The sequence below is a fragment of the Diabrotica undecimpunctata genome, chromosome 4 (assembly GCF_040954645.1).
Source record: "Diabrotica undecimpunctata isolate CICGRU chromosome 4, icDiaUnde3, whole genome shotgun sequence".
Lineage (NCBI taxonomy): Eukaryota > Metazoa > Arthropoda > Insecta > Coleoptera > Chrysomelidae > Diabrotica > Diabrotica undecimpunctata.
The window spans coordinates 139416923-139435764 of record NC_092806.1 but is presented as its reverse complement, the minus strand read 5'-3'; the positions used below and the strand labels follow the sequence as shown (position 1 = coordinate 139435764).

General features: G+C 32.8%; 2 protein-coding genes across 3 annotated transcripts in view; one reads left to right on the top strand and one right to left on the bottom strand.

Annotated features, from left to right (window-relative positions):
* Nucleotides 1-3634: 3634 nt before the first annotated feature.
* On the top strand, nt 3635-5650 carry LOC140438448 (small ribosomal subunit protein eS19-like). 2 transcript variants are annotated; one of them, XM_072528126.1, is made up of 4 exons: nt 3635-3790; nt 3967-4040; nt 4096-4235; nt 5364-5650. In XM_072528126.1, the coding sequence occupies exons 2-4, from the start codon at nt 3970-3972 to the stop codon at nt 5615-5617; spliced, it is 465 nt and encodes a 154-aa protein (XP_072384227.1). In that variant the 5' UTR covers nt 3635-3790; nt 3967-3969; the 3' UTR covers nt 5618-5650. The 2 variants fall into 2 exon arrangements, with proteins under 2 accessions (XP_072384227.1, XP_072384229.1); XM_072528128.1 differs by having other exon boundaries at nt 3656-3737.
* Nucleotides 5651-6735: 1085 nt separating this feature from the next.
* Cep164 (centrosomal protein 164) overlaps nt 6736-18842 on the bottom strand; it is a 67135-nt gene continuing 55028 nt past the window's right edge. The window contains exon 14 of the transcript XR_011950792.1: nt 6736-6872. The gene's annotated coding sequence lies outside the window, so the exon portion shown is untranslated. The remainder of the gene's footprint in view (nt 6873-18842) is intronic.

Sequence of the window (18842 nt, the reverse complement as noted above, 5' to 3'; positions counted from 1 at the left end):
AACGAGACTTACGATAGATACAAGTTTTTCACGAGAATTCAGCAAGAAGGTGAGAGTTTTGATCATTAAATCACCGACATAAAAACCCTTGCGTCTCCTTGCAACTTTGGGGACCTGGAAGATTCCTTAATAATAGATAAGATTGTAAGTGGCATAAGAGACTTGTCCTTACAAGAAAGATTCCTTCGTGAAACTAATCTAACTTTAAAAAAGGCGGAAGAGTATTGCAGAGCCGCTGAAATAAGTTTAATTCAAGTAAAAGAAATAAGAAATGACAAGGAAGTGGATTTTGTAAGATATAGTAACAAGAAATCAATGAGACAATAGCTAAATCACTCCAAAATACAGATAAATGTAAGAAAAACAAAATATATGCACGAACCGACCGAATTATGGCAATAAATAATTCTTAAACTGTTAAAGCGTATGATTTTAGTTATTGCTAGCATTATTTAAAATTCTCGGAAAGACTAAAATGATAAACACTACCGGGAAAGAGGTGGTTAAGTCTTTCAAAAAATTATTGAAATCCAAGACGATCTCGAGAACCTCGAAAGGGAGATTTATAAAACAAGTATTCTAGGAGCTCTTTATGTCGTGCTTTATGTGTGTATTTAAGATTACCGTGGTTAATACGTATTACTAAAACTAAAAGTATATAAAAAAAACAAAGGTGATATGGCAAAGACTGAAGTAGGTATACAGTGCACGGGATTGGCACGAGTTTACTTTACTTTTCGAGCATCCTCTCTAATTCTAATTGAAGTTCTCTGCCTACTAATGGACCACGTCGATGATTGCTGCATCGGTGAAAATTATTCCATATTTTGTTGTTTTACACAATCGCACAGATTCCCGTTAGTAGATTGTAGATTCTATTTCATTTTGTTTATCTTTACTGGGGCTACGCCGGTTCTAATATGACTTCTCCAGGTCTTCCGGTGCACTCTACTACCAGTGGGTCTCTCCTCTTGGAGTGGTGGATACTTTTCTAGAAAGTCGACTGACTAATAATGCAGAAAGCTATTTTTGGATTTTAGCCTTGCAGAGTTAAGTTCTCTGTTTGATATTGACATTTCTTAATATTCAGCAGCTGTTCTTCTTTCGGTTTATATAGAATATTTAGTAGAGTATTCATACATCTGGTTACTAAACTGTATGATTTATTCAGGGCTAAATAAACTTGTTTTGTGTGAACTGACGGATTTCAGACATAACACTATTGACGAGTACACTAGGGGAGTATGCTCTCTGCTATTGAACATTGCTTGTGCAGTTATTCTCATAGAACATCTGCTCCAACTACTTTCAGTCTGTTTTCTTAATAGGGCATTCTGGTGGCGACTTTTTGTCTTACTGATTTACTTTCCATGACCGAATAATCCTGTGTGGGATTTGACCGCTTTCACGAAGCCTCACTATTTCTTTCTCTCCTGAATTGCTGTTTCGAGAGATGTATTAACATTTATCTCTTTCAAGTCTCTCCTTGTCACTCAATCTTTGTCGGTGACCACCTGAAGGCACCTTCCTATAGGCTATACGTTGTGCCGTAAGGATGGTTTTTCTATCTCTTTCATCATTATTTCTTATCACATGACCTATTAAGGCTAATCTATGTGATAGTTACAATACTTCTTAGCAAAGGCTGTTCAGTGAGTGTTCTTATTTCCTGATTATTGTAGATTCTCCAGTTGCCCTGCTGGTGGCGATATGTTTTCTCATATATTATGAAAATAATGTGCTTGTATGTTCGAGACTCTTCAACATGACTTCGAGGTATATAGTTTTGTCAATGTCTTAAACGCCCTTTTCCTATCATGTGACTTGCATTTCCCTTCTCGCATTTTGTGTATTTAGATCGAAAACACTGAAGTGTGTTCTGAGCGATTCGACTTAAGATAGCTTTCGTTGTAATATTTGGACTATTTCTATCGAACCCACGATACTATGGAACTCCTAAGATTTTATCGCTGTAACCATGTCGTTGGCATATGTCTATGAAGTGGATCTTTTTTAAAATACTTCAGTATTCAACGACTTACAATTTTGCATGTATCGTATGCCTTAATTTAGTACATCCATGTTAAATAATCTGACGAAAAAGTTAGATGTTCTTTCAAGAGTTTTTATTAGTTTTTGTGTTTTATTTTTGCCCCGTATACGATGAAAACTTGGAAAGAAAAATGGGGACCTATATCAATTATAAAAACTATGTCGCCAACCAAATAATTTAAAATGTAAATAATAACTAAGGTAACCAAAACTAATAAAGGAAAAAGAAGTGAAATACCTAGGGAAAGACAGTTAAATGAAACCAGTGAAGATATAAAAAGTTCTAGTATTAAAACTAACAAATAGATACGAAAAACATAAAAAAATATATAATCATCTTTATTATTAGGTACTTAAAACTTAATCAAGAGTTTCCCCCAGTATTTCCTTTGGATATAGGTACCTATGCAATTATAAAATTCAATATTAAAAATTATAGTTAATCAACTACATTTAAATATTTCAACCTGCAAAAATTTTAAAATTCACTGTCGCCTGTCACTAAAATCACAGAATATACCACCCAACAACAAGCGAAACGAAGGGCTTTTTCGCAATCCAAATTTTTGTGAGAATCCGCCATGTTCTGAATAGTTTACTGTAACCTATAAAAACTGAAATTTGTTTACGTATTGAGAAGTGTTGTTTGGTGTTTGTTGTTTAATAGTAAAAATAATAATGCTGTTATACATATTTTTGCATATACATATACATATTTTAATGCCTTAAAAAAATTGATAAAAAGTAATAGAAATCGACTGATTTTCATCTCTATTTTAAAATTTACTCTCAAATTCAAGCTTTTATCGGTTTTTTAACGTACTAAAATAGTTTTAATGCGTTAATTTGTTTGTTTAAAAAAAACAAATCGATATTTTTGACTTAAGACCTTTTTACTTATCAGTACAGACTTGAAATATAGGTTATATTAAATTTTACAAAAAAAAAATACAATTCATACACAACAGATCCACTTAAAAAACATTAGTTTTAATAATTACTTTGTTTCTCAGTGTAACTATAACTATACTACTCTTTTGAAAGACTTCCTCATTACTTTTCTTAGTGTACTAAGTAGTGCAACTGTCATTCTCCCTATGAAATTTCTGTCTCACGAACATCAAAGATACCGACGAAGCTTTCGCTTCTTGTTGGGTCATGTATTCTGAGCTAAAATATAAATTCAAACTAATTTTAACTAAACTCACAATAGATATCTCTTCACCACCACATTTAGCGAAGTCTCCCGGATATACAATATAAATTAGGATATGTAGATGCATTTGAGTTTTTTCACAATTACACAAATTTATTACTTTTGTTGTTGTTGTTTTTTTTTTTTAATATTTTAAAAGTTATTTTATACTCTTCAGATAAAAAACAGTAACAATTTTCATAATGCAGAATCACTACAGCGCCATCTAACAGAGAATAATCACAACTTTGTGACTAACCATAATGATTTTCTAAAATTGTATATAATATATTAAGATGTGATTAAACATTATTATGATAATTAAATAAAATAAATCTCTGCTGTAATTTCTATTAACTAACAACTACATTTATATACTAATATCGTGTCACCATCGTATTTTTTAATCTCAATGTTGGCAGCATTGTTTAAAAAAGTAGTAGTTTCTGTCACTTTTGTTTCCTTTTCCGCCGACGTTTGACAGCTACAGGTTAGCTAAAGTGTTTATTCTTAAATTTTATTATAAAATTTATCTAACTACAGGTATTTTTTCAATTTAAAATCTATATTATTTCTCTTTTAAAACCTCTCCTTTATATTCAGTAAATTTCTGAGTGTTATGTTTTTTTTTTTTAATTTGGGAAAGAAATATCTGATACCTTCCACCACATGGTGCTTGTACGGCTAACATCTAATAATTTTCAATTTTTGTTTTTCAGAAAATGCCGTCTGTAACCTTAAAAGACGTTGATCAGCATAAATTTGTGAAGGCTTTCGCCTCCTTTTTGAAAAAGTAAGTAAAACATACATTTTAAGGTTATATTCAAAACACATTGTAATTTTTGTAGAACTGGAAAACTACGTGTTCCAGAATGGGTTGATCTCGTAAAAACATCTAGAGCTAAGGAATTAGCTCCCTACGATCCCGACTGGTACTACGTCAGATGTGCTGCTATTGCCAGGCACATTTATATCAGGTCTCCTGTAGGTTAGTATATTCAAATTTTAATAACACATTTTTTACTACATATACCTGTAAGTGGGTTACTATACAGATAATATATGCAATACAATACAATTTAACTTTCAAAATACACAATAAAATGCATTACTAAGTCTCAATATTTCTGCTGTTTAAAAAGCATTGTGTCTTAGGTGCAGTTTATTCTATTCAGATGTTAATGTTGCTGCTCAAGTGATTTTATTAGTGATTAGGAAAGATTAATTCATAAAACTTAATCTTTATTAACTATTATCCTAATTCAGTTAAAAAATGAAAGATACTTTCAAATCAATTGCTACTAATTGCCCGAAAATTCATATGTTAGTTTTAAATAAGACAGATACATGAAATATTCAATAGATTCAAGATTTAGTAGATTGGTTGTTCACATTTTCTAAATCTTTTGTAATGTGGTCTCTGGAGTTGGTATATGAGTGTGATAATATCATGTTTTGGAGCACATATTTTTTTCAGTGTTTGATATTGGTGGCTATAATCAGCTTGTAGTTTCGTTAATGTTAACTAACACCCTTATATTTAATGTATAATATATGAGACTAAAATTAATTTTTGGTAGGTCCTCTTATCCAAATTGGGATCCTTTAGAACAGGTTTTGATAATAAAGTGTCATTTTTTTCATTTCGTCTTTAAAATATAACATTTTTATATTTATGCAGTAAGTAAATCAGAATTTCTATAGACAACATTGTATCTCATATAATAGTTAAATTTTCCACTTTATTTATATTTTTATAAGCAAGTTATCAGTTGTTTTGGGAAGTCTTATAAGACTATTCTTTTTGTTTATATGTTTTCTACATTTCTTTGGAATTGCTATTTCATTAGATAGTTTTGATATTTGTCTTACCTACTTTTTTTGGTACTTAAATTTGAATTTTGTTAATTAAATCTGCATTGTGTTTATTGATTATTCTTTGTTTTCTTAAATGTTACTTTTTTTCTTTATATTTAATAGTCAAATATAAAATTGGCTGTAATTTAATGATTATAATCCAGGATTAGTTATTATTTCTTTTGATTTAAAGAAGTATTTTGTATACAAAAATAACTTATTTTGTGTAAAACTAATTGAAAACTGAATTAATTTTTAGGTGTAGGATCAGTCACAAAAATCTTTGGTTCCCGCAAACGCAATGGAACTAAACCCTCCCATTTCTGCAGATCAGCAGGAAGCATTGCCCGCAAAGCTCTCCAAAGTTTAGAAACAGTAAAGTTGATTGAAAAATCTGCTGAGGGTGGTAGGAAAATCACCCAACAAGGTAGGAGAGATCTTGATCGTATTGCTGCACAGGTTAAAGCTAAGGAACGTAAAGCTCTTAAGGCTTCTGGTGTGCTGACTTTGTAAATGATTAAGTTTTAATAAAATAATTATTTGATACATTGTGTTTTTATATATAAAATCTAGCCTCAAGAAATATCCTAAAAATTCGTATTTTAACTGATAGTATCTTTTCAATCAATATTTTTTGTTTTAAACAAACATCTTTCAGAACTGTAAATTTTTATACTAATGAGTAAAGTTTCACACAAGTTTTCAAACATCATATTGTGATGTTTATAAACAATTGTCACAATTTTTTTTGTCCTCAAGTTCCTGATAGAATAATATCAATCATCCCTTAGTATCTCTGTAGTGTGTATTACAGACAAGCTTATTATTTAGCATGAAACCAGAAATTTTACCTCTTTTCGTTTTGATAATCTTTTTTACAGAAGCCATTTATTGTTATAATCAGTCATACTCAGCCAATTGGCTTATTGCACATCTCCGATTTGTGTAACCTTCTGGCTCAGGATTTAGTGTTGAAGACTACGTACTTAGCCAGGACTGAAAGATCTTTATGTACCCTCCAAAGCACAGTCAGGTAAATTAAAAATGTCTCTTGTTTGTGCTAAGTTCGAACCTGATTTAGTTATCAGGCTATTGCGTGATTTTAGTGTACTGGACATATCCCATGGAGGTGTTTTCTCCATTATACAAATATATTAATACTTACAGTGGCATAGATTTGTAAATAAGTAATTTTGCTGATTTCGTTTTCCCCAAAAATGATTTTGTTAATTCTATAATTTATTAATTTTACCAGTTCTATTCACTATTTCTGTATTTATCTTTCTATCATCACGTATCAAGCCACATTTTGTCACGATCGAAGTATTCACATGTCAACTGTTCTAGTTGTTCACCTTTACAATATATTTTTTCTTACCTGATTCTCATTTGTGAATTTTATCTGTATTTTCTGTTGAATTCTTTACTACAACTTTATCTGTTAATAAAATTTTTGTGTAACAAGATTTTCAAATTCTTCCAGGTTTAAGTGTGTTCCGCACTGCTGAAGTCTTTTATATGTTTAGTTTTGGTGCTGATTTGGGAGTTTACTATATCTGAAATATTTTATTTCTCTATTTAGGATATGAAATAAAAAAGTATCAATCTTAAACTTTATTGGTAAACATTAATCCTGTTGTATTTCCATATTGTTTGTGCAAATACAATGACTAGAAAAATTAAAGCAAAATACTTAAATTACAAAATTGGGAATGTATAATTGCCATGCCTTCCACTATCAATCATTTGGATATATTTTATACTCTTCCTAAAACATGATTTAAAAAATTCCTTAAGTAATTAATGACAGGATATGTTAATAAAAAGTAGAATTCTCGCTCCTAAAAAAGATGTGTATAATTGAAATTTGTAGAGCAAGAGAGATACATACAGTTGAGAGAGTATTACTTTAACTGTACCTGATTTTAGTCAGTTTTTGATTACAAAAGCTGTGGCTGCTACACATATAACCTGGCATTACTAAAAATGACTATTTCAGACTATCCAAATCTCTTGGAAACGCTGCAACTATCTTTCAGGCAGAAATATATGCTATAGACATTAGTGTCCAAGAATGTCTCAACTAAGACACTCATACGGCAAAAGTCTTTTTATCAGGCAACCATGCCTCTTAAAGGCTCTAAAGTCATTTACTTGTGAGTCAAAGTTGGTTTGGAACTGTAAGCTATCTCTTAAGAAGTTGGCAGAACGCAACAAAGCAACTTTGATGCTAGGTAACAAGGGAATGAGGAAGCTGATAGCCTCGCAAAAGAATGGGCTAATACCCCATTACAAGGTCCAGAACCCTTCTGTGGTCTATCGAAAAGCCACATCATAAGGGAACTCAATCAAGTAAGATAACATTGGTCTAACAAGCCAGGAAAAAGGCTCATAAAAGTGTCACCTCGAAATTAATAAAAACGATATCAAAATGGTCACTTGTCTTCTCACTGGTCACTGCCCTCATATCATCTCAAAAAATTTGACAAATCAGATAGTGAGAACTGTCATTTCTGTGACAAAAAAGAAACGGCAGAACATATACTATGCAACTGCGTAGCACTGTTCTGCAAAGAGTGAAATTCCTAGAAGAGGTCGGTCAGTCTAGCGCCCTCTAACAGAAAACAAGTCACCTTGGAAGCTAATCAACTTCATCAGAAGTATTGGCATCCTAGAGTTCCACTAGATTAAGGTATGCACAAAAGATCTTTATAGGTCGAAGTGTGGTAAGGCTGCATGATCTTAACGACCTCACATTATCTATCTACCAAACACGGAGGAATTTAGTCTACTTTAAAAGTATTTCTTTGATCTCGTCAGGTATTTATAACGAACTGGTAAGATAATACTACATCAAGCATTAGATCCATCCATGTAGGTCTAAAAATTGAAACCATCTAATCAAATAGAAGGAATCTAGATTGCGCACATATAAGGAACTCTGTAGAAAGGCAAAAGAACTGTTAATTATAATATCTAGGAAAAATGAAAAGTGAGTTACCCTGTGCTGGCGAAAACATCTAGATATTTTTAAATATTTAGAGGACCCAGGTCGACCAGTCTGACTTGGAGTAAAACCATGTGTATTAATAGGCGGTTGAAGTGTAGCACTGGTCCTGGTACCTACCTTGTATACCATAGGCGCAAGAGATAGCAGACTACACTGATATAATCATAAAGCCGCGCTGGCGGTTTAAAGGGAGACTCGATTATTAAAAAGGACGAATTACATTATCTGTTTTTAATTGAGAAGTAAGTACACAGATAATAATTGAAGACAATGATATGAAATTGCTCCGGGCGAAGTTGTTAGTTTGTTAAGCTGTGTTTCACAGAAAACCAATATTATTATATGCAATACTAAAGATAAAAAAATATAAAGCAGCGAAGTTATCTGATATAGGTCCTTGGAGAATATATAAAAGAATAAAATAAATACAGTTGTTGATGACTTAATTCATGGGCTTAGTAGCCAACGAATCTGGGTCCGGGGTAGCGCAGCCAATGTTGTAAAAAGAAATTGTAGGGGAAAATGTCACAGTACTGTTAAGCATTAGATGAGTTATTTCCCTTCTTAAATACAGAATTGGTGTCTCTGTGAACCCTTCTCAAACTAAACTATTAGCCTTTACTAATAATAATAACTGGACTGAGTGAGCTGAAATTATTTGGGAAGAAACTAGAAAGAACAAATGAGGTAAGCTATCTAGGGGCAACCCTGGATTCCAAACTCAGTTGGAGTACTCACATAAACACCATAACCAACAGGGCTATGCCACTCTTCTTGAACTTCAGACTTCTTGTAGACTCTTGTAGGTAAAAACTGGAGGTAGAAAGCAAAGGTAATCTATTGGTTATACACATCAGTTATATGACCGACAGTTATATATTGTTTAGTATTTTGGTCTAAAAAGACGACTTAGCAATTTTGTGCTACCTCTCTCACCACCATACAAAGACAAGCGCTTCTAAATGTGACAGGAGTCTTAAATAGTACAGGAACGGAGAGGCTATCGCAGGTGTCTATCCACTGGAATTATATATTACGGCAGTAGCCTTTATGACCATCCTGAAATTGAATGCAAACAATACTTGGAGACTGAATTATGTATTAAATAGTCATACAAAAACTACTAGGACTATAGGTACTTAAGGAATCCATCTTTCAGATGAACTCAGGTATGACACCAGAACTAATCTTCACTTAGAAGATTAACACAATTATATAGAACAAAAGATCTAAATATTAATCGGGACTTAATATGATTCATCGATATATCTAAAACTGCCCGTGATACTCGATCAGCAGTCTTTGGACAGACATGTAATTATAACAAATAGTACAGCCTAGATGAATATACTAATGAGTTCCAGGAAGAAGTTTTTGCTTTGATGACCTGGGGAGATCCCAAAGCAAAGAAAATCCATATTTATATAGATAGTTAAGCCGCTATTCTGACCATAAAGAACCCACTCATCAAATGAATATTGGTGAGGAATTGCCAACAACCTGGCAAAAGACACTAAAGTGTCTTTAATATGGGTGCTGGATCATAAAGGGGTGCATGGAAATAAAGAGCAGATTTTTGGCAAAACAAGACTCAAGAAAGACCTTTGTATGGCATTACCAAAGACGCTCCAAGAAACAAGGTTCAAAACTGGTTGATAAGGGACCAGCAAAAGAAATGGAGAACTACTCAAGGGCAAATCCAGTCATAAGAAAATAATCAAGAATATTGATAAAAAGCTCTCGGACAATTTGATGATCCTCAATAAACGGGAGATCAAAACGTTGTTGTCTATACTGTGTCAAAACGGTCACCGAAATGGTGACTTGATATTGTCGTTTAAGAAAACACGTATACAAAATAGGTAAGGTGAATGAATCATGGTGCATAAAATTCGAAATGGAAGAAGAGACTGTCATACACATCCTAAGGCAATGCAATGTGTTAAGTGATATGAAGCAGGAATACACTGGCCAACTGCAATAGGACTTATTGGAGTTTAATGGAAAAATAGGTTATGGTACAAAGTCTTATGACCAAGTGCCTGAGATTAACGAGTCTCATCTGAACTAAGAAAAGAATAAATCCCTTGTTTTTAAATCACTTATATGCAACAAAACTTTATAGTTCAGAAGAAAATTGTTTTCATTATCTGGAAACTGCTTTCTTGCGTCAAGTGGAAGAAACGGCAAAGATGACTAGATTTGAAACTAAAATATACAAGCATCTTTTGGAAATTATATTCGGCAACTTTAGTTCAATCTTAATGTATTTTGTTAATAGTACTAATCTTCGGATAAAAACACTTTGAAAGTTTTAAACATAAAACACGTGCTGTTTTTGTGTGAGTTTTTATTACGCTATTTCTGACTTTTTGTAAACGTTTTGAGACATGTATTATAAAAAGAAATGTAAGAAGTCTTCAAAGCTTATAAGTATAGGTTCTCTGGTAGTGGATAAATTAATATTGTTGCCAAATCTTCATTTTTCTACTATATTCTTGTATCACGATCCTACTTAAATGTTTAGATCTATGCTAGAGGCCGTTTCTTTTCTGTGTATCTTCCCACCAGAGGTTGATAACCATTATCTCAACCATCATTATCTTTTTGCTCTAATATTATAAACTTAAGAGCAGTCATCTTTAATTATTAATTGTAGCAGCAAATAGGTACTTTTCCCTCGGCTACTTTTTTCCTTTGGTGGATGAAAGTACTCTGTTCCTGTTCATTTGAATTAAGTAGGTTTTAAAAATACTTTTTGGAACATAGAAAATACATATTTTTTAAATGAAATTACTTTAAAAAGCACTTTGGTGTTAATAATACAAAGCTTAAAATAAAGTTGCCGAACACTTTAGAAATATTAACAAAATTTGTATAATTACAGATACGTTTGATGTTCACAAATAATTTCATATAATCATGTATTTATCACAATGCATGTCATTTATTAGATCTATAAAAAGCTCTCAAATATATCTTCGAGATCTACTACAACGGCTATATCAGAATTCACGAATTTTTAAAGCCACCATTACTATCAAAGGATGTGGCAACGTTGTATCTAATGTTGCTTCTACAGCAGTACATTTAAAATCAATAAAAAAAGTTGAAATTAGATATTAGTTTATTTTAACCGATCGCCAATAACACTTAACACCAAAATAAAGAAAACCAGAAGAAGTAATAAAGATAAAGAAAAATAATATAAAAAATAATAATATATAATAATATAAAATAAAGAAGTCATGTTTTGACCAGACGCAGGAGAACATGCTGCCAAATTAAACTGGAGCTTCGTGGGACACAATGCCCTACTGAAGGATAAAGATGGAACCACGAAATACAACAATGGAGACCATGGTTAGGAAAGAGAAGCAGAGGAAGGCCACAAATGAGATGGGCTGATGACATTAAGAAGATCGGAGGACACAACTGGAAGCAAGTGGCGCAAAATAGAAAACACTGGATTGATTTGGGGGAGGCATATGTCCAAAGTTGGATTACTTAAAGTTGAAGAGAGAGAGAAAGTTTTGACCAGAAACGAACGAAGATATGTCTATTACAACAATAATGTAAGAATTGCCATGCTAGTTGCTAACATCAGCAATGGGTAAGTACCGTTAGCCGATGAGTAATATGACAAAGCTGTATATACTTCGCAAAATTAACATCGTTTACTTTTATTTATAAAATCCCTTCTGCTAATTGTTATCGACATCATTATTTCAGTTTTATCTTCGTATGATGTGAGATCAATATTTTCTGTTGCAGTTGAAAAGAACGCAAACGCTTCAAGTTTTCGGTCGATGTGAACAATGAGGTCTAGATCAGTGTATGCCATAATTTGCGTTAGTATTATCGTTCCCTATATAACTTGGCGTATCTCAGTCTTATTCAATGCTATATTGAAAAGAAACCATGTTAGAGTGTCTCCGTGTCGTAATGACACGTGTTTTGAAGGCTTGTGAGAAATCGACTTGTATTTACACTTTGTAGACCACTTTACACATTGTCCTTTTTACATCGCCATCTATTTTGTCGAAAATGATAAGTAAATTCATGCATTCATGAGAGATGGAAAGTATCAGTATTAAATTCGTTTTTGTCTAATATTTGTCTATGGTAGATCTATCTGGTCTAAAACCAATTTGGTATTCGCCAAGGAGTATTTCACGTAAGCATTAAGACGACTGTGGAAGACGTTAGTAAGAACTATAGAGGGATACAGTTAACATCACACACAACGGGAGAGAGAACAGTAGAGCTAAGGTTAAGGAAAGAGACATCGATAGGAGAAGAACTGTTTGGGTTTATGCCAAGAAGGGGGACAATAGATGCCTTAATTACTTTGAGGCATTTGAAAAAAGAGAACTACATTTGGTATTTATAGATCTTGAGAAGGCGTACGACATAGTTCCAGACAAGAACTGTGGTTATGTATGAGAGAGAAATTTGTTCCTAAGAAGTACGTAAAGCTCGTGAAGAATCTATATGAGAGAGCATACACCAAAGTAAGGACTTTTGTTGGATTGACAGAAAGTTTTCTAGTGACTGTTAGTTTGCATTAAGGCTCTTCACTGAGTCCTTACCCATTTAATCTTTTTAGGGATATACTGACAGAGACGGCAAGGAAAGGGGCTCCTTGATCAATGCTCTTTGCTGATGATATAGTCTTAGTAGAGAAGAGCAAAGAAATGGAGGAAAAGTTGGAGGGTTGGAGAAGCGCTATTGAAGAGGGATGACTGAATATTAGCAGGTCGAAAACGGAGTATATGTGGTTGGGAGGAAGACAAGGAGGAAAACTAGGACGCCTAGGAGAATGTATATACTTTGGGTCCTACATAAAGAAAAATGGGACACTCAGGGCTAAAGAAAAGATATACAAGAGTATGGTGAGGCGTGGGTTAGTATACGGTGGTGAAATGTGGCCTGTAAAGAATGAATGTTACGGTGGATGTTAAGTAAGACCAGAAGGGATATGATCAGCAACGACTTGATTAAAGAAAGAGTCGGGGTGACTACAGTCTTAAAAAAGATTCAAGAGCAAAGTCTAAAATAGCACTACTAGCAGAAAAGAGTGAACTAAAAACAAAAGTAAGACCAGTGTTGCCATACTTCTAGTACGGCAAAAAGTTAGAATTTATTTATTATTGGTTATTTAAAAATTATGATGCGAAGAACCTGGATGGGTTTAAGTTTCCATTAGGGAACTATGTTCTTACAGATGGTGGTACTAATGTCTACGAGACTTATTAAAAGAAATAAAATTGTACCTAAATGGTTTTGCCTACCAATCTAAAACTTGAAACTTTAAAAAATGTTTTTCTTTATGTAGTGTTATTCTTAGCACATCTTTTAAAATATGAACATATGGAAATATGATTCGCCATTTTAATTTAAACTAATACTACTCAGGTTAACTGCAATCATTACTTAAGCCTCCTTAAACACCATTCGACTAATTAAGCTTGACATGTTTTGTATAAAATAGTTTTGGTAACAATGTAAGAACATAATATCAATTTGAAGATATCTAACCGTACCAATTTTCGTATCTGTAATTATCACAAAGTTTTATTTTAAAATTATTTGCCTTAGCAATACGTATATATCTTTATTAAATAAATCTTGTTACATATTGGCACTAAGTTGTACTAAAACGCTTGGCAGAAAATTACGATTGATTCAACGATCAAATAGACATCTAAACTTGTTACATGTTTTATCAGTATCTATTATAGTTGTTAATTATTTGGGATAAGAGAACAAGAAAAAGATCAAAAGACAGCCTTCGTAACAGTGCTCTTTGTATACACTGTTCTACATTCGAAAAATTTATCACATCAAAAAACATTCAGTCAGACCTTTAGATATAAGGCAAGGTAGTTTAATATTTTAAAAAACAGTCAAGGTAGTTTGTTGGTTGGAATCGCTTATAGATCTGAATTTTACCAAAGTACCTAAATCTATGTTTCTTTAATTGTAATGTATTACCCACTGTATATCGATAGGTAAAACTAGTACCAGTTTGTTTAATTTTATAGAAATAAACGTTTATTTGGCTTCCAAGTGTGTTGTTGTCTTAAACATTTTCTCAACTCATTCAGCCCTGAAAAACTTAACATAAAAATTATTTTGTTGCATTTTAATGAATATAGTGTCGCAGTTCCGCATGTTAAGTGTCGCAGGAAGCTGTGGCAATTGCCCCAACCACTAGATTCAGATGGGTAAAAACTATTATATGTATAAAAGCTTGTAGCAGGCCGTTTCAGGCCCATAGCTTAGTAATTCTCTTCCATCTTCTTTCGTCTCTAGCTTCTTTCCTCCAATTTTTCATCTTCTTTTCTTCTAGATCTTCCGCAACTGCTTCCCTCGATCTTCTTCTCGGTCTGCCACTTTTCCTCTTATCTTCCGGTGTTCTCCATGCTATGTTCTTTACCTCTCTACTGTCTTTGACAAAATCGCTTATTCTCCCTTCGCCGAACATTTCATAAATTTCATCATTTGTTTTTCGCTCCCATCCTATTTCTGTCAACTTTCCTCCAAAAATTCTTCTTAATATTCTTCGTTCCCATATTTAAATTTTTTGTTGTAGTTTCTTTGTTAACACCCATGTCTCCCACTCATACGTTAGAGTAGGTCGCAGGATAGTTATATACAGCCTTATTTTTGTATTTCTCGATACCTCTTTCGATTTTATTATTCTTTGCAAACTACCTGCATACCTGTTTTCTTTTGCTATTCGTAGATTTATTTCCTTTTCTTCTTCGCATTTATTTGCCACAAGAACTCCCAGATACATGTAATCCTCTACTTCTGCAATTTCCAGAATATCTCTCCCTAATGCAATTTCCATATTTAGTTTTCTGCTTTTATTTTGCTTATTCTTTAGCTCCATGTATTTTGTTTTATTTATATTTATCTGTAATCCCATACTTTCTGCGGCCTCTAGAAGATTCTTGGCTATTTTTTCTAATTCTTTTCTACTCCTAGCGAAAAGTACATCATCAGCATAGGCTAGACACTGGTGACTCTTATTAAATATTGTTCCCGCCCTATTCATATTGCTGTCTCTTATTATCTTTTCAAGGTCAAAATTAAATAGCGTGGTGGATAGAGGATCCCTTGTCTTACACCTTTCTGAACTTTTAACTATTGGCTCTTCTTTCTATTAATCTTAACTGCGCTTGTAGTGTTCTGAAGCGTCATATGTACCAGTTTGATTATCTTAGATGTGATTTTGAACTGTAGTGTCTTCATCAGTTTTGATCTACCTACCATGTCACAAACACCCTTAAAATCCACAAAGAGAAGGTGGGCTGGTATGTCGTATTCATATGCACCAGAGAGTCACCATTCTAAATCCAGCTTGATAGTCGCCCAATATATTTTCTGTGTACTATTCTATTTTTGTTTTTAGTATGGTTGCCAGTACTTTGTATGTGACGTCCATGAGTGCTATTCCTCCATAGTTATCACAACTTTACAGGTCTCCCTTCTTATGTATTGGGTATATTATAGACTTGCACCACTATTTAGGTATTATTTCCTCTTTCCAGATATGACATATTAGTTTGCTGATTTTTCTCTTAGGTAAAAACTATTACGCGTATTATTTACTTCAAGCTATTGATTTTACATGATATTTTTATAACAGTTATTTCTTTATTGCAACATAAGAAAACTTAACGATTTTTACATTAGGTGCGAGAACGACCCTTGCAGGATTGAAGTTTTAATCTTCGTTCGTGGCCATCGACAAAGCTAGGTCAATGAGCAATATTGTCAAACCTTTCATCTTGAACGTGTACCAATTTGTTTTGCCTTTTGGCTGTTGAAGGAATTTCAGCAGGAGATATAGAACAAGGTCTTCCAACTACGTGTCCTTTCTAATAACTGAAAAATGTAGTGCTTCAGCAACGTTAAATGTAAATTCTACTAAATCTTTTTGTTATGTGGAACTGGTTATGGTTATTTAGATCTCTACGGTACTCTAACCACTAATTACAAATGGCAATATTAAATACTAAAAATAATGCGACAATAATAAGACTCCACTTTTTGATCGAATAAAATTTCGATATAGGGCAACCAAAAGATCGCTTTTATCAACCCCTTCCATGATTTTGTTGTATAATCTAATTGTCTGTCAATGTAAATATGAGATCTGTTTTTTGTCTCATCGCCTAAATTTGTCAATGGGATCTATAGCAATAAAATTTGGGGCCATATTGACAACTTTGTTATCAAACCATCTCACAGTTTACTAGGTCTTTATCGTTACTAACTCTGCATGTACCTACCTCTTTCAAAGTAGTTTACAATTTTTGCCCTTAAAATCTAATTGTTGGTATTTCACTTACTGTAAAAAACAAAAAAGTTACTTTTGATGCCATCTACACATTATGGTGGCAATTGCGAACATATTTTTTCAGAGCTCGCTGGTAATAATTATAGTTATAAGACAATGGTAAGCGTACAAAGGTTCATCTACTTTGATAGTCATTTATAAATATTATTTTCTGTCCACTGGAGTGGTAAACAATTAGGAGACGTGGTTGGTCTTTCGTGTTTGATTCTGTATTGTATCCCTGGCCTCTGATGAGGCCATGGGAGGCCGAAATTACGTAATAACGCGGTGTTGTTTACCAATTCAAAGACAGAAACTGGCGAATCGTGCTCGTACGATATATACTGCCTTAAATGATAGCAAGTTTTTGATAGCAAATGTAAATTTTAAAATGTTACATACACACACAATCTATATATATATATATATATATATATATATATATATATATATATATATATATATATATATATATATATATATACCCATTCGATCTTCTTAGTTACATTGGTAAAATTCATGTATATAGGCACAGCATTAAGGAATAATAATTATTGTTGTAAAGAAATGTCCTTTCGCTCATCATAGTAATACTACATATTGTTATAATCTGTCCTACATTAATATTTTTCATATTATATAATTGGGATTGGCATCTGTGACAGGGTTCACACTAACTTTAATAACCTGAAAAATCTTAAATTCAACAATTTTCCATAAATTTGATTTTTTTAGGGTATAATACAGTGTTTTTATTTTATGAATGAGAATGATTAACGATTAAGTATGTTGCTTTCAATCTTAATTTTAATTTTTACATTAAAAATAATATTTGAAAGAGTATACATATAACATATCAATCTGTTCAACCTGTGTGTGGTTAAAATAATTAATATAAGATAAATTTGCCAAACAAAATGTGCAAATTGTAAAACTGTATAAAGATACCTGAAGAAGACGAGTTTTTAAAAACCGCAAACCTACTGACTGTGATAAAATATCGGCAGAATAAAGAAGGGTAGAGAGAAGCTCGCAAAAGAAATACACTCCCTTATTGTAACAATATGGGAAAGAAAGAAATTCTTGAAGAGTGAACCTAACACTAATTGCACCATTATTCAAAAAAAAAAGATAGAACAAACTGCTTCAATTATCGAGGCATATCTCTTTTGTGAACCATATACAAAATACTTTCGTATATCTTGCTTAAAAGATTTACACCATAAGCCGAAGAAAACATTGGTGAATACCAATATGGTTTCAGAAAAAATAGAGGAACCACAGATGAAAACTTTAGCATCTGGCAAAATATGGAGAAACGATGGAAATATAATCTAGATATTATCGAACTATTCGTGGATTTTCAACAAGCCTACAACAGTGTTGAAAAAAAAAAGTTTTGGAGGATAATAAAAGAGTATAGTTTCCCTCAAAAACTAATAAATATGACAAGAGAACGTGTCGCGAATTCTAAATCCAGTGTCAAAATCGGTATCAGATCATCGAAGATTTTAACTAAACTTATATTTAACATTGTTCTAGATTGGATCGTTAGTTCGATGCAATAAACACAAGGGGGAATTCCATTGGGTGGCAAGCAGTGAAGCAGTACAAAACATTTACATATACTGACGATATAAACAATATGGACAGCAAAATAAACTGTATCAAGGTATTGTATCCTCAGTTAAAAGCGGCGATATGGAAGAGAGGCGATATGTCATACGGTGAAGTAGATAGGCTCTGTTCCGCCATATTGGATAGTACTTCTTGCCAGAGTTGTTAGTATCACACTACTAACTCCACAGTATTAATATATTAACCAAAATTAAGTTGAAGAATCGAAGTTTTGGTGGAAGAAATTGCTCCTCGCCATATTGGATATGACACAGTGTCACATCGAGTGGTCCTATTTAGTAAATACAGATTGTTTGTGCCATATCTTCTTTCCTCCATATAACTGGTTAAAAGCATCGGCAGGCGAAGTGTGATTGATTGTCAACATAAACAACACCAAATTCATGGAAGAGTCACACAGAAACCTGATGCCTACTCGATTTCGATTGATGGGAACAACTTGGAGAGGGTAAACAACTTCATGTATTTGGGCACAATACTGAATGGTAACAATGAAGTTGAAGAGGAAATATAGTATTTAAACTATGTGTATTATCTAAGACCAGTAGGCCATTATGCAGTTGTGCTAACACTAAAAGGGCAACAACGCCCCATTACCTTTAAAAACAAAATATTAAGATAGATTCTAGGGACAAACAAGATTCTAAAGGTAATTGAAAGATTCGCTTAAACGCAGAAATTAGAATCCTCACTAAACAACTCTAATAACAAGTATAGTCAGATCCCGAAGACATACA

What these genes read in the sequence shown, in the direction of transcription:
- LOC140438448 (XM_072528126.1), top strand. Translation starts at nt 3,970, where the DNA reads ATGCCGTCTGTAACCTTAAAAGACGTTGATCAGCATAAATTTGTGAAG. An exon ending in TTCGCCTCCTTTTTGAAAAA is followed by an intron (nt 4,041 to 4,095) that starts GTAAGTAAAACA and finishes TAATTTTTGTAG; the next exon opens with AACTGGAAAACTACGTGTTC. An exon ending in TTATATCAGGTCTCCTGTAG is followed by an intron (nt 4,236 to 5,363) that starts GTTAGTATATTC and finishes ATTAATTTTTAG; the next exon opens with GTGTAGGATCAGTCACAAAA.